Source organism: Trichosurus vulpecula, chromosome 8, assembly GCF_011100635.1.
Source record: "Trichosurus vulpecula isolate mTriVul1 chromosome 8, mTriVul1.pri, whole genome shotgun sequence".
Lineage (NCBI taxonomy): Eukaryota > Metazoa > Chordata > Mammalia > Diprotodontia > Phalangeridae > Trichosurus > Trichosurus vulpecula.
The window spans coordinates 87,177,489-87,198,965 of NC_050580.1; the positions used below are offsets into that span (position 1 = coordinate 87,177,489).

The following is a 21,477-nucleotide window of genomic DNA, read 5'->3' on the forward strand; positions in this document are numbered from 1 at the left end:
ACCTCTCCTGGTGGTGATGCTATGGCATATGGGAATTAATCAACTACAATGCCAGGGTGTTTTCATTGAAGTCTCCCAGTAGAAGGTCAGGGGTTGTTTTGGAGAGAAAGTGTGTGAGCCAGGCATTCAGCTCTCTGAGGAGTGATCTGGAGGTCAGTAGATCAGACCAACAGGGATCTATAACACAAATGATGATAAGACATAGTGACAACAAGGTACATGAGACAATGTGTGAGCCAAATAAAGGCGTATGAGGATAGAGGAGGGAAAAGAACACTTTCCATGAAGTAGCCTAAAGACCCTTTCCATCATTTGCCAATCCAGAAAAGCTTCATGTCCAGCTTAGTTCATATCTGTGTTTTTGAGAAATGTATATTTCCTGTGACTTAACATCATGTGATTTAGTGTCACGAAGGACCTTAGAGATCATATAGCTTAGGAAGGCAAAGACCAGAGAGCTCAGACCTGCTCAAGGTAACACAGAGCTGGGATTTAAACCTAGATATTCTAACTCCAAATATATTTCTTTTTTGACTTGGTCATTCTTTAAGGTGGATACTCCAACTTCCTTCCTCCTGTGCTCCCTCCTCTCCTTTGTAAAACAAAGAGAGAACAATATGGCTGCCAGAAACAATGCTTCAAAATGCCCAGTAATAGGACTTTCTTTCTGCACATCAAACTAATAAAAGGAGAATCATAGGTATGTCTGGCTTATAACCTGCGGAATACATACCCTGTTTTCCCATATTTGGGCCAAAGCTACCAGGGACCCTAGATGGGTTGTGAGTAGGGGGCAGCATGCATAAACTTTCTACTAGGACAAGACCATAGCACATAGTCTTCCCAGACTTCTCCCCAGACTTCTTAAGATTTATATGTATTTTATAGAAATCTGCTTATAGTGGGGAAAACCAAACTGAGTCATTGTTATTGTTAGGGTTAACAAAACTATCCATCTGCTTATTAGTCACAGAATGTCCAGGAATAGAAACTTCCAGAAATTACTGAAAGTGAAGGCTTGGCATCAATACAGACATTTATTAGGCTTCATAGGCCCAAATTTGAATAGTATTATTTGGTGACAAACTAGCATTTTGAGTGCCATCCAGGTATTATAAAGCACCATCAAAGATCATTCCAGAGACTTCTTCAAAATTGGGGGCTAGCCAGTACCTGTCATTTCACATGACTTCTCATGTCTATCACATTTGTGAATTTGGAAAGAGAAGAATGAAGGGAAGAGAAAATGACAGTGCTTTTGAGGTTAATTTAGCAGCAACTCCTCCCCCCTTATTATGGTAAACATCTTATTGTTACAGGTGGACATCTTGCAGAGGTCAGAAAGTTGACAAATTATTTTCATTTGTGTACTGGCGAAGTGTGTATGAGAGGCAGCGCTATGAGAAATGACCAGAGATCTGACCCTCAGAGCCAGCAAGACCTATGTCTCTGTCATATACTGGTTGTGGACCCTCAGTTCTGTAGGCCAGTGGTATCAAACTCAAATCAAAATAGTGGGGCCATAATCCATACATAAGGATCAATGCAGGCTGCATATTGACAGTTTTAAAATGTAGTTCTATTGATGCTTTATTGTATTTTTATTTATTTTGTTAAATATTTCCCAATCACGTTTTAATCTGCTTCAGGCCACATTCAGTAGTATTGTGGCTCATGGGCCATGTGTCTGACACCTCTGCTTTAGGCATTTCTAAGTTGTATATACATATACACATACATACACACATACATATGCATATACATACACAATACACATGTGTATATGTGTGCATTCGTATGTATACATGTGCATGTATATGTATATATGTATATACACACATATGTATGTGTGTGTATATATGTAAGTTCCAGAGAAGGTGCTGAACTGAATTAGTAAAGGGAATTTTCTCATGTGTAAACCAGGTTTAGTCTCTCTCCTGATTACAAATGAAAAATAAGAGGGAAAAAGCTATGTTTTCATTGAAAAAAAATGAGACACCCAAAAATGTACATCCTGTTGTATCCTCCCTTGAGGAGTTTGATTTTTTGTTGAAGTAGAAAGATATATTTTCATGTAATAATTAAAGAACAAAACCAATATCTACTAAATTGCTAATAATAAGGCAACCATGTCTAATTGTCTTAAATGACTAGTATATTTCATGAGAATAAGTATAAATGCTTTCAGAGCCATTCAGAAAAGGGGGGAATAATTGTGGCCCAGCATCAGTCAGAGACTAATACCATTTTTTCCTTGCCCTTCCAAGGCATTCTCAATGTATTACATTTATATTTAATCATAAATCTTTTTTCTGGGAAATATGATTAATTAAGTTGCATATGGATGGATCTCCAGCAGCTTAGGGTCTGTGATTTTCTTTATTCTTTTGAGTTTAACCTGGAACATGAGCTGGCTAGGTTGAAAGTATTAGGGTGGGAGGAAAACTAGAATGCTTCTACTTCTTGGTAATCTCTATCATTTCTCAAATTTTACATTGGAAAAAAAGGATATTGTCAGTTTTTCTTCTCTAGCTTAACTTCATGGCCGTGGGCAAGCCAATTTATCCTTCTAGAATCGGTTTCCTTATCTGTAAAATGAGGGACTTGGACTAGATGAAATGTCTTAGATCTTTTTCAGCTCTAAATCTGATGATTCCCATAGTCTTTGGTAGTTTAAACTGCTTTGTCACCATAAGCATCATATAAATGTTAATTGCTGTTGTCATAATCATGAAGTTCTAGAAATGCTATGGTGATTTATGGGGCATCACTCTTTTCATTAACACCAAAGCATGGCAAGATATCTGTTATGTCAAACTCAGAAATAATGGTTCAGAGATCCCCATTCCAGGGGAGGGGAGGGAAGCACAGCAACATTTGAAATAATGAAAGGATATTTAAATGGGATTGAGGGCATACTCAGAGGTAGAACCTTTTTAATCCATTTTTATGTATATTTGTTGTTTGTGGAGCAGCTTTTGCACAGTATATGGGATAGAGTGCTGCATCGGGAGTCAGGAAACCCTAAACTCAAACCCAGAGTTAAAACACTTATTATGTGACCCTAGGCAAGTCTCTTAACTTCTGTCTGTCTCAGCATTCTTGTCTGTAAAACAGGGATACTTCCCAGGGTCATACGAATAAAATAATATCTGCAATGCACTTTGCAAACCTTAAAGCATTGTATAAATACTAGTTATTATTATTTTATATAACCTATATTTCCCATTGTAACCTCTCCCTAGCCATATTTTATAAAAAATAAATTTTTAAAAACACTTCAACAATGCTAAAAAAATAAAAGTCATCTGTAGTCCTTCACTCTCATAGTCTCCACCTCTATGGAGAAAGGAAGTACTTTCTGGTATTCTTGGAAGTACTCCTTTGGAATCAAATTTGGTCATTACAATTTTGTAACCTGCAGTTTTGCTTTTTTCTTCTTGTTTTCTATTTATAATATTGTGGTCATTGTGCACATTGTTTTCCTGGTTCTGCTTACTTTGCATCAGTTCATACCTTCCCATGTTTCTCTATATTCATCATATTCATTATTTCTTACGGCACAGTAATATCCAATTACATTCATGTACCATGACTTTCTTTTTAGCCCTCTCTCGATTGATGGGCATCTACTTTGTTTCCAATTCTTTGCTACTAAAAAAAATTGCTCCTATAAATATTTTAGTGTCTATTGGCCCTTTCTTTTTTATCATTGACCTCTTTGAGGTATGGATGCCTAGCAATGGAATCTCTGAGTCAAAAGGTTTGGGCTTTTTAGTCACTTCCTTCAGATAGTTCCAAATTGCTTTCCAGAATGGTTGGACCAATTCACAGCTCCACCAAGCAGCAAGACTGCTAAAATAACAGCAGTACACAATGCATTGAATATATTTTGACATGTTTGGAATTGCTATTGGAAACAGTCATCACTCATCTGTTCAGGATGATTTGAGAATAAGAAAATGAAGAGAACTTGACTTGAACCATTTGGTATCATCGTCAACTCCTATTATCCTAAGGTACTAGTGGTGGGGACAATTACAGCTGTGTTCTCAAAGGACATTCTTATGTAGCTTGTTTCTCCAGTTCCTCTAAAGTAAGGTATCAGCAGCAATGACAAAGGATTTCTCTTTGCCCTTCTTCTGGACACTCCACCCTAGAGAATTCACCTCCCAATTCCTCATGCACACTAGCAGGAAAGAGAGATGATGCTGGTCTCAAAAGCAGGAAGGGAAAAGGGGTAATTGACTGAAGCAACAACAAAACAAGGCCTCTTTGGAATCAAGTCTACTTTGGATTTTTGCTGATAAATCAGCAGTGACCTCAAATTATGGAAATCAAAGGAGATATATATTAATTGTAAAGCACTTAGGACAGTGGCTAGTGGATTATAGCTGTTTATAAATGCTTGTTCCCTCCCCCTTCCCTGCCCCTTTTCTCAAGTTTCATCAAGGATAGATATATGCTACTGGATATTTGAGATCTATGGGACTGCAAAACCCAGAATGGATTCTTTGGGCATATCAAAGATATCCCAGGATCTCTAAGAATCTAAGGGAAAATATTCTCACCCCACTGGAGGGGAAAAAATGGCTTGGTATAGTTAGGAAGGGCAGTGAGAATGACTCAGAAAAGGCAAAGCCTGAGTTCATTTTACTATACCCCAAACAAATGGAAATAAATAATCTCACCCTGAGATGATTGGGGGTTTGGCTTATGTGTGACATAGTTAAATTTTCTATTTTTCTTTCCTAAAAAGGCATATCCTAGTCTTTGAGGTGGTGGGCTCACTGAGGTATCATATAAAAAAAAAACATTTTGTATTTAAATCAAAATATTTTGAACAAAATAGAGCAGACTTTGATTTGTTTTTTAATCTTGGAATCAAATTCCATTGTAAAAAATACCTTTGCAAGGAAAATATTGGTATGACAAAAATATTTCCCGTCTCCATCCAGTGGCTCCATTTATTTTAAATAGTCTTCTAGCTAAAAGTTTTGGAGACTTCCTTGGAATTTGTCATAAGATAAGACACTTACTTCTCATTGAATATATATCTTTATAATAACTTACAGAGACTTGCTCATTTTCACTGGTACCGTGAAGTCTAAATATGACTAGACCTGTTTTGAGACATAGAAGGAGATTCCATTATAATTGATTATCTCCCCAGATAATCAATTGGGTGATGCTGTTGGAACCTCATCCTGAGATTTACCTAGATCCACTTTTTTCTTAACTTTATTAGGTAAGAGTATTTTGTATGGTTCCTGTAATATAGTGGAGATAATCCAGAGAAGTTTTGTGCCATAACTGAATGGAATATAATTTCATTTCCCTGCTATCAATAGAATAATCATTTAAACATGTGCAGATAACTTAGTACTTGTATTTTGTAGTTTACTGGAGACTAGGAGAAGAGTTCATTCATTCAACCGAACTGTTTTTTATTATTTTGTATTGATGAATTTTTTTTATTTTTACATCACATTCATTCCCAAATATATTATCTCTCTTTCACCCAGCAAGCCTTCCCTTATAACCGAGATTTAAAATGACAAAGTTCTGCTTTTTTTTAAAGGCAATTCAGTGAAAAACAGCCAACACATTAACTTGTCTGACAGGATATGTAAATTTCCATTCTTATAAGAAAACTTTTCTTACCTGCTCCTAATCTTGGGGGCTAATCTTGGTCATTATTATTATACAGTGTAACCAGAATGGCCTTTGTTTTCTTTGAGTGACTCAGTTTATCTCAGTGAGCTTTACTAGGTGCTAAGCCCCAGACCCAAACCCTATTAGGTGTTAACATAATTCATATGGATGTGAACCTCCCAGGGTCCTAAGAGGAGGGGCCAACTCAAGAACCAATCACCAGAGCCTGAGCTCTGGTGATTCAGATGATGTTTGATTTTGTCTTAAGCCCTATAAGAAGGGAGGACGGAGCCATTTGTGCAGGGCTCTGGAGATGGTGTTGATGAGGAGACTCTGGGCAGCTGTAGTTAAGGAGCCCTCCAGCTTGTAAACCTGGATGTTGAAACTTTGTTGAACTCTGGTAAACTATCTGTTGGGACTTGAATCAGACAAAGTCTGTTGATGTCTGTAATTTGTTTGCATTTTGTTTTGAAGTTCAGGGTGCTGGTTTTTTTCCCCTGAACTAACTGAATGATATTTGAATTAAAAGTAAGCTTGTCAACCCCTTCACCTTGCTTTCCTTAATTAAGCAGATCGAAAGAACCTGTGCTGTTGGCAGCTTTCTGGGTGCTGGCTGTGGGTGAATCTTATACCCCCACAGAAGCTGCCAGTCGGGTTGTTGACACATACAACGTTCAGTTTTTTTATTGTTCTTTCCATTTAGATTCCTGTTTTTATTATTTTTAAGTCTTTATGCATATTGTTTTCCTAGTTCTGCTTACTTTCCTCTGCTTTAGTTCATGTTTTTATTATTTTAAGTTTATATTATTATTTGTATTATGTTTAGGTTTTTATTATTATTATTATTTTTCAGTTCTTTTTTTATTTTTAGTTTTCAACACAAGAGTTTGAATTACAAATTTTCTCCCCATTTCTACCCTTCCCCCCACTCCAAGATGGCATATATTCTGATTGCCCCATTCCCCAGTTAGCCCTCCCTTCTGTCACTCCACTCCCCTCCATTCCCTTTTCCCTTACTTTCTTGTAGGGCAAGATAGATTTCTATGCCCCATTGCCTGTATATCTTATTTCCTAGTTGCATGCAAAAACTTTTCTTTGAACATCTGCATTTAAAACTTTCAGGTCCAAATTCTCTCCCCTCTTCCCTCCCTACCCACCCTCCCTAAGAAGGCAAGCAATTCAACATAGGCCACATGGGTATCATTATGCAAAATCCTTCCACAATTCTCATGTTGTGAAAGACTAACAATATTTTGCTCCTTCCTATCCTATCCCCTTTATTCAGTTTTCTCCCTTGACCCTGTCCCTTTTTGAAGGTGTTTGCTTTTGATTACCTTCTCCCCCATCTGCCTTCCCTTCTATCATCCCCCCTTTTTTATCTCTTTCCTCCTTCTTTCCTGTGGGGTAAGATGCCCAATTGAGTGTGTATGGTATTCCCTCCTCAGGTCAAATCCGATGAGAGCAAGATTCACTCATTTCCCCCTCCCCCCCAGCTGCCCCCTCTTCCTGTCCTACAGAACTGCTTTTTCTTGCCACTTTTATGCGAGATAATTTACCCCATTCTATATCTCCTTTTCTCCCTCTCTCAATATATTCCTCGCTCATCCCTTAATTTAATTTTTTTTTAGATATCATCCCTTCATATTCAACTCACCCTGTGCCCTCTGTCTATATATATATGTGTGTGTATATGTGTGTGTGTGTGTGTGTGTATGTATGTATGTATATATGTATATATAATCTTTCCATATAGGAATGTAAAGAAAATGGTTCAACTTTAGTAAGCCCTTATGATTTCTCTTTCTTGTTTACCTTTTCATGCTTCTCTTGATTCCTGTGTTTGAAAGTCACATTATCTATTCAGCTCTGGTCTTTTCATTGAGAAAGATTGAAAGTCCTCTATTTTGTTGAAAATCCATATTTTGCCTTGGAGCATGTTACTCAGTTTTGCTGGGTAGGTGATTCTTGGTTTTAATACTTGCTCCATTGACCTCTGGAATATCATATTACAAGCCCTTTGATCCCTTAATGTAGAAGATGCTAGATCTTGTGTTATCCTGATTGTGTTTCCACAGTACTCAAATTATTTCTTTCTGGCTACTTGTATTATTTTCTCCTTGATCTGGGATCTCTGGAATTTGGTGACAACATTCCTAGGAGTTTTCTTTTTGGGATCTTTTTCAAGAGGCAATCGGTGTATTCTTTCAATTTCTATTTTACCCTGTGGCTCTAGAATATCAGGGCAGTTCTCCTTGATAATTTCTTGAAAGATGATATCTAGGCTCTTTTTTTTGATCATGGCTTTCAGGTAGTCCAATACTTTTTAAATTATCTCTCCTGGATCTATTTTCCAGGTCAGTGGTTTTTCCAGTGAGATATTTCACATTGTCTTCCATTTTTTCATTCCTTTGGTTCTGTTTTATAATATCTTGATTTCTCATAAAGTCACTTGCTTCCACTTATTCCAATCTAATTTTTAAGGTAGTATTTTCTTCAGTGGTCTTTTGAACCTCCTTTTGCATTTGGCTAATTCTGCCTTTCAAGGCATTCTTCTCCTCATTGGCTTTTTGGAGCTCTTTTGCCATTTGAGTTAGTCTATTTTTTAAGGCATTATTTTCTTCAGTATCTTTTGGGTCTCCTTTAGCAAGTCATTGACTTGTTTTTCATGGTTTTCTCACATCACTCTCATTTCTTTTCCCAATTTTTCCCCTACTTCTCTAACTTGCTTTTCCAAATCCTTTTTGAGCTCTTTCATGGCCAGAGACCAGTTCATGTTTTTCTTGGAGGCTTTTGATGTAGGCTCTTTGACTTTGTTAACTTCTTCTGGCTGTATGTTTTAGTTTTCTTTGTCACCAAAGAAAGATTCCAAAGTCTGAGTCTGAATCAGAGTCTGTTTTCACTGTCTGTCTATATTCCCAGCCAACTACTTGACCCTTGAGTTTTTCATCTGGGTATGACTGCTTGTAGAGTAGAGAGGTTGTGCTGTTGTTTTTGGAGCTATTTCTACACAGCAAGCTCTGTCACACCAGTGCTCCTCCTCCCCCAAGAACCACCAACCTGGACTGAGACTCAGATCTAAGCGGGCTCTTCACTTCTGCTCTGATCTGCCACTTAATTCCCCCCACCAGGTGGGCCTGTGGCCGGAAGCAACTGCAACTGTAGTTCTGTCCTCAGAGCTGCACCATCTCCACTGCCCCTGGGCAGTGGCCAAACCACGAACTTCTTTCACTCTGTCCCTGAAGTTTTGTCCCACTAACCTTCTCTGTTGTCTTTGGTGTTTGTGAGTTGAGAAGTCTGGTAACTGCTACAGCTCACTGATTCAGGGCACTACACCTGTTCTCCCCAGCTCCTGGTCTGGTTAGTCCTGGTACGGCTTATGCTGGGCTCTTCTCCACTCTGCTTCCAGCTCCATGTGATAGACCCTACCCAGCGACCATCCAGGCTGTCCTGGGCTGGACCCCTGCTTCCCTCTGCTATTCCATGGGTTTTGCAGTTCTAGAATTTGTTCAGAGCCATTTTTTATCAGTATTTGGAGGGTCCTGGTGGAGAGCCCTAGGCAAGTCCCTGCTTTCCAGCCGCCATCTTGGTCCTGCCCCCAGTTTTTATTATTTTTAAGTAATTATGCATATTGTTATCCTAGTTCTGCTTACTTTTCTCTGCTTTAGTTCATGTTTTTATTATTTTTAAGTTTTCATTATTACTTGTATTAAAGTTTTATTGTTTTTTATTATTTTAAAGTTTTTATTATTTTTAAGTCATTATGCATATTGTTTTCCTAGTTCTGCTTACTTCTCTCTGCTTTAAGTCAAGTTTCCCCATGTGACTTCGAATTTTCATTTTGTTTTTTCTCCTAGCACAATAATGTTCTGTTCCATTACATTCAGAAGGCATTGTCTAATTGATGAGCATCTAGTTTCTTTCTCATTCTTTGCTACTATAAGTGCTACAATGAATATTTTGGTATATATGGGACTCTTTTTCTATCTTTGACCTCCTTGGGCTATATGCCCAGCAGTAGGATCTCTGGGTCACAGGATATGGACATTTTAGGCAAGTTTTTGGTATAATTCCAAATTATTTAATAGAACGCTGGACCAATTCTGTCACCAATGTATTATTAGTATGCCTATTTTTCCGTAGCCTTTCTGATGCTGACTTAGCTTTTGTTAACAAGTTATAGAATATGAATTATGACCAGTTTGGGAATTTTATTTTCATTTTTTATTACTAGCATTTCAGAACAATCTTTGAAATGATTGTTAATAGCTTGCATTTCTTTTAAAAACTATTTTTCATCTCCTTTGGCCATTAACCATTGAGGAATGACTCATGGTCATATATATTGTGTTAATTCCCTAGATAGCCTGTGTATCAGACAATAATAATGATAATAATAAACAACTAGCATTTATATAATGCTTTTAGGTTTGCAACGTGCTTCGCAAATATCATTTTTTCCTCACAACAACTCTGGGGGATAGGAACCATTATCATCCCCATTTTACAGATGATGAAATCAAGACTGATATGTTAAGTGACTTGGCTGCCATCATATTAGTAGTAAATGTCTGAGGCTGGATTTGAACTGTCGACTTTCTGACTCTAGGTCCAGTACTCTATCCACTGCGCCATCCAGATCCTTTTATCAAATCAGCAAATATTTATGAAGTACTTACTACATGCAGTGCATTACACTAGGTGCTGTGTGAAGGTATTTGTATGGATTCATTATTTCCTTGAAGTTGGCATGGCCTCCAGTCCATGCCTGTCCATCCTGTTTGGACCTAATCCAATCCAATAAATATTTATTGAGTGCTTAACTATGTGTCAGGCACTGTGATAAGTTCTGGGTACCCAATTAATAAATAGAAATTCATTCCCTGCCATCAAGGAGCTTACAATTTAATGAAAGGAGATGGATGCACAAAAGGAGCCAGGAAAAGGGAGGGAGATAGGACATCAAGGAGTACCTGGCATGGGAGTATTTTTTTCTGTGGAATTGAAACCAGGCAGAACAGCAGGTCCAGAGCAGAGTGAGGATAAACAGTCCAGTCTCTGCCTTCTATATAGGAAAGCACTGGGAGGAGTTTGATACTCCACCTTCTAGCCCTCTAATCCTAGGGGAAAGGAGGCTGAGGGAGGTGGCATCAATCAAGGCTGGAGTTAGCAGCATGCTGATGAGATTAGAGGTGATGACCCCAACCTGGGAATTGCACAGAGCATGCCTTTGGAGGTGTTCCTGAGCATATTAAAATTTTTAAAAATAGAGCTGGTTATATAATAATGGAGAGGCTGCAGTCTCTATGAGTACATACTCAAAATCAAGAACTCTGAAGGAAGAACTCCAGCACATTGGGTGAATGCCCCTTTGGTGGAGTCAGGCCATGATATGGAACAGATCCGCTCTGCGTCTGCTGCCTGGTTTCAACATCCTCTTTATGGTCAAAGCCATGCTGACTAAAGTTATCTGCACCCTGGGGATGAAACAAAACCATGAGAGGAGAAGTGGGAACACAAATGTGACTGTGTGCATCTGTTCCCTGTGTATACCATGTATACACACCCCCACTTCACACTCTGTAGCCTAGGAAGGACTTTACCAGCCTCCTCCCTCTCCTTGCAGTGACCCTTAAATCCTCATTTAGGAAGAAAGGGCACCTCTCTTTCCCTCCATATCCTAGAGGCACATACTTGGCACTTCCACTGTTTCTACATTCACCGGTACAGGAGGGCTGGCTGCTCTGAGTGTGTTTGGGAAAAGAGGAAGAGAATAGCAGCATCTCCCCTCCCCCAAACAGCTCCAGAGATTGGCATTCATAGGAGTTTGCATGATTCTTGGTAGCCATCTTAAAGCATTTAAAGGGAAAGAAGGCTCAGATGGGTTTTGCTGGAACCTACAAAGCTGAGCTAGAAACAAGAAGTCACAGAGGCAGATTTGGGCTTGACATAAGGGGAAAACCACCTAACAGTGAGAATTTTCCCAAAGTGGAATGTGGTCATCAATAGCTTTTCAACCAAGGTTTTCAAGCAAAGACTGGGTGACTACCTGTAAGGTCTGGTGGAGAGGGAATTCTTGTGGCGGCATAGATTGGACTCAGTGGCACCAGAGGTTCTTTCTGAGAGTGCACAACCGCTGCACACTCCCCTGCCCTTCAGTAACTGCCTACCTTTGAAACAAGCCTGATTTCTGTAAGGGATCTTTATCCTGACTACCTTTCAAATCAATCAACAAGCATTTAGGGTTTGCTTTTCAAATGAGGGGCACTCTGCTAAGCACTGAAGCATGCATGCTCTCTCTCTCTCTCTCTCTCTCTCTCTCTCTCTCTCTCTCTCTCTGTCTCTCTCTCTCTGGTACACGCATGCCTCTGTGTGTGTGTGTGTGTGTGTGTATGTGTGTGTGTGTGTGTGTGTGTTGGGATGGAGTACAAATAAAAAAAGTCTGCCATCAAGGAGCTTATATTCCAATGGAGGAGACAATGTGTAGATAGATAGATAGACAGGTAGGTAGATAACTTCAAAGTAGATACTACACCAGGTAACTTTAGAGAAGGGGAATGGGGGGGAAGGCACAGAGAGTTAAGGCCTCCCTTAGAAGGTGGGCCACTGGAGCTAAATCTTGAAGGAAGCCAGGGATTCCAAGAGGCAAAAGTGAAGAAGGAGATCATTCCAGGCAGGGAGGACAGTCAGTTCAAAGGCATGTAGATGGGACATGGAGCATCGGGTGTGAAGAATAGCAATTTGCTAGGACCTCAGAGTACCAGGAGATGAGTTATATGTTAAAAAAAATGAAAATGATGGGAAGGGGATGTGTTGTGAAGAGTTTTACATGCCAGAGAACTGAACATTTTATCCTGGAAGTAACGAGGGCCACCGGAGTTGTTTTGGCTGTAGGCAGCCTTTTTTTTCAATATTATGTTCACCTTACCCGTGTGAATGCAAATCCTCCTAAAGTACCTGGGCTTGAAAGCTAGTTGTCATCCCTGACTTCTCAGACTCAGTTCCTATATTCAATCTGTTGCCAATGCTTGTTGATTTTTCCCTTTCAGTACTTCTTATAGCAGACATCCCAAGAGATTTTGTGCAGTTTTCTGCTCTTAAGTTATCTTTACAGTGGGCAACAATTGTTCTCAGCATGTAGGACCTGGAGTTAGGAAGACCTGAGTTCAAATCTGGCCACAGACATTTCCTAGCTGGGTAACCCTGGGCAAATCACTCAACATCTGTTTGTCTCAGTTTCCTCATCTCTAAAGTGGGGGTAGTAGCAATGCCCGCCTCCCAGGGTGGTGAGGATCCAATGAGATATTATTTATAAAGCACTTAGCACAGTGTCTGGCACACAGTAGGTGTTATACAAATACTAGCTGTCATCACTACTATGCTCTGCACTTTTTATAAAGCATAGATATAAAATGCAGCATATTAGGTATTAAGAGTTCACGTAAACAGAAAAGGGAAAGGAAAAAATGACAAAGCCAAAATTTTGACAAGAGCCATCCAGTTTAGATTAAAATACAACTTGTTTATTTATAGGGAGGGGGGGTACAGGGACCTGGGTTTAAATCCTGGCTCTTCTCATATCGTGCCTGTGCGACCTTAGTCAAATTCCCTAAATTCTCAGGGCTTAATTTCCTCTTCTGTGAAATGAGGGAATTGGATTAGATAAATCGTAAGGTCCTTTCATCTCTCAATCTCTGATTTTGGGCCTATGAGCCATAGATGTGCAACTATAATATTATATTTAGTTTACTCTCTCAAAAGAACAATTTCAGATTAAAAAAGTTACACATGCATAATGTATGTATAAATTTATAATGAATATTTTGTAGAAATGTGACACTGGAAGAATTACAACATTCTTCTTTCTTTTGTAAGACTGAGGACTGAAATAGAAAGTATATATAATTTTCACAATCTCTACCCTGTAATTGGCCAATTTCCAAAATCGGGTACCATTTTTTGGTAAATGGTTTGAAAACAAAGCCATGGCTTAAAGCTTCTTAGAAAATGTGAGAAAACTCTTCTGGCACCACGTTTCAGATGAATATAAGATGGATTAAGGAATCTAACGATATTAAAAATGTACATGAGGTTGTCAGTACTATAACAGGAGTCTGGAAGACCTGAGCATCGTGACAGAAAGACAGAGAGTGGCAAATGAGTAAACAGAAGAGACATAATACCAAAAGATAAATAGCATTTTAATGAACAGTAATAAGCAATGTAATTTGAACATTGGTTTCCATCATCACGGAAGTCAAGCTATTCTGCATTCACATACAGTAAAATATACATCTGTATTTCATTTACAGGTTGTATTCAGATTATCTCTACTTTGCAAGTTCCAATAAATCTGCTGAAGATTTCCATGAAAAAGTGGCAGAATCTCTGCAGCTGTTTGAAAATTGCATGTTGGATTATTCATTGCGAGCCTGTGTCTACAATAACACCCTGAATAATGCGATGCCTGTATGTATTCACAAAATCCTTTGCCTTCTTTCAATAATGAGCTATTTTGCTGTTATTATCTAAGTGGAAATGTGGCTCAGAATTTTAGCATATAAACAGGAGGAAGTGTTTTAATGTGCAAATACTGTTCAAAGAGTCCTTTGAGAGGTAAATAACATTAAAACAGATACAGGCCAGTGAAAACCAGCATTTTTATCACTTTGTTCCCTGCAGATGATCCACCAAGAGCCACAACTTCTTGCTTTGCAAGAGAATGAGGGCACTTTTTTTCTTTACATTACCATTTGGTGTGCGGCTTTTATTCCAAATCCATCCAAAATTCCAGATTGATAAGGGTACCCATCCTGGAAATTACCTTATGAATAGACATTCTATTTGTGAAAATTATGGTTGAATTTTAAAATATTTTGCTGTGTTTTAAATTGAATACCAGTAACCACCAGTGTTTCACATGACTGGACATCAAACAAAATATGTCATCTGCTCATCAATTTTAAGTTTTCATCTAAATTCATGAGGACTTTTCTTTCTGTTTTTTTTTTAACACAAAGAAAGTAATTTTTACTAGTTGTCTTTTATAAGTTCAGAGCATTTAAGTTAGGGGTGATTTACCTCACCTTGTGATATTTTTCTATTTCCAGGGTAGTTTTCTCACTTCACATAATTTTCTGCTCCAAGTTAACAAGCATTTATTAAGACCTTACTGTGTGCCAGGAACTATGCTAGCCTGTTGCTAGAAACGCTTCTTAAACAAGATTACAGAAGACAATGAAGTAGAAACAGCTAGGTGGCAAGGCAAAGGCAGTTAGGTAGCATAGTAGATAAGATTCCAGAAGACCTGAGTTCAAACCCTGTCTCAGATACTTTAATAGCTTTGGGACCCTGGGCAATTAACATTTGTTAGCCTCAGTTTCATCATCTTTAAAATGCAGGCGATAATAGCATTTACCTCCCAGGGTTGTTGTAAGGATCAAATGAGATGATATACACAAACTGCTTCCCAAACATTAAAGTACTGCATGACAGGCTAGCTACTATTATCCCTATCATTAATCTTAGTGATCCTCATGTGCTTCAAAATGGAACTTTAGAAATCTCATGGACCACAAGGGACCACAGCTGGGCATGTGTAGGTCCTGGTTTGTTGGGAGAAGACAAGGACTCCCCCAGGAGGGAATGGAATCCAGTCAAAGAGCATTCATTTATTTTGTCATTGGTTTATTCCATGAACATTTGCAGGGTACCTACTTTGCATGACTCATGCTTGGAGGGTGTGGGGATACAAAGAGGAAGAATCAATTTCTCAATAAATTTTTATTAAAAGCTTGTTACATGTAGGCACTGTGCTATGTATGGGCTTTAGTTATAAAGAGCAAAAAAACCCCCACAACTCTTGCCTTCAAGGAGCTCAAATTCTCTCAGGGAGACAGCATAGACATGTGCAAGTATATGCAAAATGTAAAAATAGATAAATGAGATAAGCTGGAGATCAGGAAAGCCTCATGTAGAAAATGACACTTGAGGGGATTCCAAAAGGTAAAGGTGAGCAGGGAGTGCATTCCAGGCATGGGAAATGGAGTGTCCCTTTTCTTAATGAGATCACATTTTAGTAGTGTAGATGAGGCATAGCTTCATATTGTCTCATAGAGCAGTATATGATAAGGATCTTACGAGCTGTGTGCTAGAAGACCAAAGAGGATGTGGGGAAGAGGAGGATGAGGGAAGGATTCACCAAAGAGACTAAAAGGACGTGAGAATGCTCACAGACTCTGGTGCTCCAAGCATAAATGGGCCATTAAGTTAATCAACAAGCATTTATTAAGACCCTGCTCTATTCCAGGCACTGAGCTAAGACTCGGGGTACAAAAGCAAAAGTAAAATCATCGCTTGTCCTTAAAGAACTTGCATTCTACCAGGGAAGACTATATATCAACATATATACATATATGCGAATATATGTTTATATGTATATATATGCTATAGTAAATATAAATGTATATATTTCTATATAAATGTATATAATATATACATATAAATACATATCAAGACAGATATACACATACTATATTCTCTACTATGTATACTCTAGATATACATATATATATATATGTATACTATATATCCTACTATATATTATATGTGCATATACATACCTAAAGGAAAATATAGAGATATATACACTACATGCTCTACTGTATATTATATGTGCGTATACATACATATCTAAAGAGAAATAGATATTGAGATATACACATTGTAGCATGTAATATAGATATACATATATGTATACATATATACATATTATAGCATATGTGCTATACCATATATTATACATACATTCACACTGAGAGAGAGGCAGACAGACATACAAATGTGTGTGTGTGTGTGTTTGTGTGTGTGTGTTTGTCTGTGCACCAAGTAAATTCAAGACATTGACAGTTGGCAGGGTCATGGGAAGTGGGAAGAATCAGGAAAGGCCTCTTGTAGAAGGTGACCCTTGAGCTGAGTCTTGGAAGAAACTCTAGCTACTAGAGATGATGAAAGGAGATGGAATGGGCATAGGGCATATCCAGTGCAAAGGTTCAGATGAAAGAAAATGACTGTCACATACGGGTCACAGTAAGAAGGACAATTTGGAATGGACTCCTGATAGAAACTGTTCTGTTAGGTCAGCCGGCTCAGTAGCTTTTCAGGGAATCAAGCTCCTCCTAGGTTATTTTTTTTTAACCCTTTCTATTATTCCATTTAACTGTATAATTGAAAATACTGAGGTGACCACACATGTTATCAACCAAAAGGTACCCTAACAAGCCAAAGAATCAGAATTCAATCTTTTAGGTTATCGTATGTGAACATCTGCCTTAGAATAATTTATAGAAAATATCTTAGTTAAAAGACCACATCCTACAGTCTCATGTACTCTGCGTGCTAATAAAAACCTAGTTTTTAATAGGAATAACTCAGTTTCACCTCAACCTCTTCCTCTTTCAGAGAACATTTTCCCACTGCACTTCAGTATATACTTCTATTCTCAAGACTTGTGATCAGCTTCTAAGACCCTCTGCCCCAGAGGGGAATGGTTTACATATTGTTAACAGAGATCAAAATGCTACCATGAAGTTATTCATCACTACTTTATAGAATGGGTCTAAAGTATAGAAATCATGCAAAAAGCTAGGAAGCTCCTACTATGTTTGACAACAAATGCCTGAGCTGTGTGGGGGAAGGCATGAGCTTGGCTTCCAGAACCATTCCCTGTTCTCTTGCTCACTGTCCTCCACTGACAGCCAGCTCAGTAAAAACTTTTTTTTAACCTGAAAAATTGTATATGATCCAATTGCATGAGAGACCAAAGAGCTACACTTTTCTAAGTCATCATCATACCATGAGACATGTCTGTGAATATTTTTAGCAGTGCTGTTGGTGTCAGTATTAGCAACAACAAGGAGATTCAATAGCAACCAATAACCCTCACCCTCCACAACCCACCAGAACACTTCCCAAGACTTCACTGTACTTAAGCTATGATCTTATAAATATATCAGTCTATGAGTCTGTTGTAAAAGATGGCATCATTTATTGATCAGAGTGATTTCTTGGCGTGGGCCTGAAGCTCACATGAAAAAATGAAGTGCTTATTAAATGTTTTTCAGAGGGCATCATAAAAGTTCCATGAGTTAAAAAATCACAAAACTTTCTATTTCCTGCTGCATGACCACAGTCTGTAAAGTCACAACTAGAACCAATATTTATGACCCTATTTGTAGGATCCAAAAGTTCATGATCAGAATTTGGAAGTTGTACGGTGAGTGGTATCAGGAAGGGAAATGGATAGGCTTATTTCATCCTCCAAAAGCACTATGGATCATCTCTTTGACCTGCATAGTGTTTATCGAATGTACCTTATAAAGGAAGTTTTCAGGAAAAAAAAAAACCATAGTTTAGAGTTAAAAGTGATCCGGAGAAGTTAAATAATTTACCTAAAGTCACCCAGTTTTGTCTAGAGCAGAACTGGGATTTGCACCCATTTCTCTGAATTGAAATCCAGGACTCTTTCTACTCCACTGTTTCTCTTGAGTCGTTGATTTCTTTGCAGCAAGAAGGGGATGCCTAAATTAACTTTAACCTTGTTGGCTAGGTACTTGGTCTTGAAGTTTTGAGGGAAATCATCACATAAGTGACAGTTCCATGAATTTTAAATGAATTGAAAACGAGCTACTGTCCCTGAAAACAAGTGAGGTTGGTTATTTTAGCTATATTGTGGGCTATGGGAGTCTTAAACAATGCTCAATTATATTGAAATTGACCTGTTAAACTTATCCAGCCCCAACTTAGGGGATTTGCCAGTGGATATAGCTGCCGATGAAAGGATTGAATAGTGAGAGGGACTAGGGGCTCTTTATCCTCATTTCCACTGCCCAAATGCATTCTTCATTAAAAGCATAGATGGCACTCATGACCCCAGAGGCTGTGTTCTTGTTGACAATGAATTCCTTCCTCCGCAGTATGCCCACCTGCAAGCATTGAGTACAGACTGTATCCACTCATATGCTGAGCTCAGAAAGGACAAGAGTGGAGTGAGACATAGTATGAGACGATCCCTGCCTTGAAGAAATGTGTAGCTTTGTTGGGGAGACAGGACTAAGGTTCATGAAATCAGAATATTACTAAGTCAGTCCACAAACATTTATTAAGTGATTACTATGTTCTAGGCACTGCGCTAAGCGCTGAGGTTACAAAGAATGGCAAAAGACAGTCCCTGCTCTCCTGGAGCTCACAGTCTAACTGGTGAGACAAAATGAAAACAATTATATACAAACAAAATATGTAGAGGAGGGAAGCCATTAGCATCAAGGGGGACCAGGAAAGGCTTCTAGTGGAAGGTGGGATTTTAGCTGGGGCTTGAAGGAAGCCCAGGGAAGCCAAGAGATGGAGATGAGACGGGGAGAGCACTGCAGGTATGGGAACAACCAGTGAAAAATGTAGTCATGAACTGGAGAATCTTGTGTAAGGACCAGCAAGAAGGTCAGTGTCATTGGAGAGCAGAGTAGATGGCAGCAAGGAAGATGATTGGAAAGGAGGGGACCGGGTTATGAAGGAATATCTTACATTTGTGTGGCAATTGATCACTTTCTAAGTCCTCCCAGCACTTAATGCTTTTTGAGCCTCTCAACAAACTGGCTTTGGCAAGTATTATTCCCCTTTTGTCAACGAGCAAACTACAGAAGAGATCATAGGATCATAGATCTAGAATTGTAAGGAGCTCCCAAGGTCATCTAGGCCAGTGGTGTCAAACTCAAGTAGAAATGGTGACCATTAATCTATGCGTAAGAATCCCTGTGGGCTGAATATTGACTTAGTTTTAAAATGTGATGTTACCTATGTTTTATTTTATTTTTATTTATTTTGTTAAGTATTCCCCAATTACATTTTAGTCTGGTTCAGGGTGACACTCAGAAGTATTGTGGGTCATATGTTTGGCACCACCAATCTAGGCTAAGAGCAGCTAGGTGGCGCAGTGGATAGAGTGTTTGGAACTGGAATGAGAAAGACTGGTCTTTTTTAGTTCAAATACAGCCCCGGACACTTATTAGCTGTGTGACGCTGGGCAAGTTACTCAACCTTGTTTGACTCAGTTTCCTCATCTGTAAAAATGAGCTGGAAAAGAAATGGCAAACCGTTTCACTATCTTTGCCAAGAAAACCCCAAATGGGGTCATGAAGGGTCAGACACGACTGAAACGACTCAAAGATAACAGCAACAATCTAGGCCAAACCTCTGGTTTTACAGATGGGGGACCTGTAGATTAAAGAGGTTATGTGCTATGCCCAAGGTCACAGTGGCAGAATGACTAGCAAGACCTGGCACTTCAAGGACATGCTTCTAATTTCAGCACTCTTTCTGCTGCACCATGATGACTCACATGAGAACAGAGATAATTAGTGATAAAGATGGAACCTGGAAGCACCTCAGTGGTGCAGTGGGCAGACCATTGGACCCTTTCTCAAGAAAGCCTGAGTTCAAATTCACCCTTAGATACTTACTAGCTGTGTGACCCTGGGCAAGTCACTTAACTGCTATCTACCTCAGTTTCCTCCTCTGTAAAATGGAGATAACAGCATCTTCCTCATAGGATTGTGAGGATCAAATAAGTTAACATATGTAAAGTTCTTTGTCAACCATAAAGCACCATATAAATGCTAGCTAATTGTATAATGTATTATATATAATCATATATGATGCTGTAGATGATAATTTATTTGTTATTATTATTAGGTAGTAGTAACTCAGATCTCTAGACTTTTCATTTAGTTTTTCCACTAAAGTTAAAAAATGGAGACTCTAAAGGCCGATGTAGGTAGTATGTGCTGGGAAGGGCTTCACAGAAGAAAATGGACTTCAGCAGATCCTTAAAATGTAAGTGAGACCTGGATAAATGCAGAGAAGAGGAAGAAGCTACAAGATGAGAAATAATGGGGATGACATATGGAGAAGGCATTAAGGAAATCACCTTGAATAGAATACCAATTTATTTTAATAACTTCATAGTACATATTTCCTCCCATGAATCTTATATAAATAAGCATCTTGCTTACCATCATGCACTTTACATCACTTTAAATTTGCAATTTTTCTTAGGGGAAGTGAAAAGGGGAACGGAACAAACATTTATTGAGCCTCTAAGCATTTTACAAATATTATCTCATTTGATCTTACTAACTTCTATTATCACAGTTAAAGTAAATCCACATATGAACAAAGTAAATAGGCTCCAAATGTTACCTGCCTTCCCTCTTTAAACTGTTTGGCAAAAATTTCCCAGCCACGTGACTGGTGGTGTAACCCTCAGACATTCTCAGATGCACAGGAAAATCATAGGCTCATCCATGTCAAGCTGGAAGGGACCTGAGAGGCCACCTTGTCTAATCTGCCATTTTACAGATGAGGAAACTGAGGCAGACAGTAGTGAAGTTCTTTGCCCAGAGTCACACAGAGGGAGTCCAATCCAGGTCTCCTCTCAGAGTTTCTCGTCGTTTGTCCCACTTTCCAAGCGGCCCTTCTAAAAAGGCCGCCAGGATCAAGGCCCTTTTTAAAAATAAATGTTGCTGTTGTTTGTCCTGCATCCTGGAAGAGGCCCATGACATCATGGAGGTGATGCCATGACACGCGAGTTGGATTACAGCGAGGGAGGGCTGTGCTCAGTCACCAGCCTCACGCTCTCCTCCAGAGCCATCTGGGCCCAGTGGCCAGATACCAATGGGAAAGAAGCACCCAGGCAATTAGAATGAAAGTCGTAAAATTCCTCATGAGGGAATGGGATGTTTTAATTACTCTTAGCACATCTTTAAGCTCCTT

General features: G+C 38.8%; 1 protein-coding gene across 2 annotated transcripts in view; it reads left to right on the plus strand.

Moving 5' to 3' along the window:
* The window catches only part of CHST15 (carbohydrate sulfotransferase 15), a 133,663-nt gene that overhangs the window by 100,072 nt on the left and 12,114 nt on the right, over positions 1–21,477 (plus strand). For both annotated transcript variants that reach the window (XM_036735327.1, XM_036735326.1), the window contains exon 6: positions 13,965–14,121. In XM_036735327.1, the coding sequence (XP_036591222.1) occupies positions 13,965–14,121 (157 nt within the window). The remainder of the gene's footprint in view (positions 1–13,964; positions 14,122–21,477) is intronic.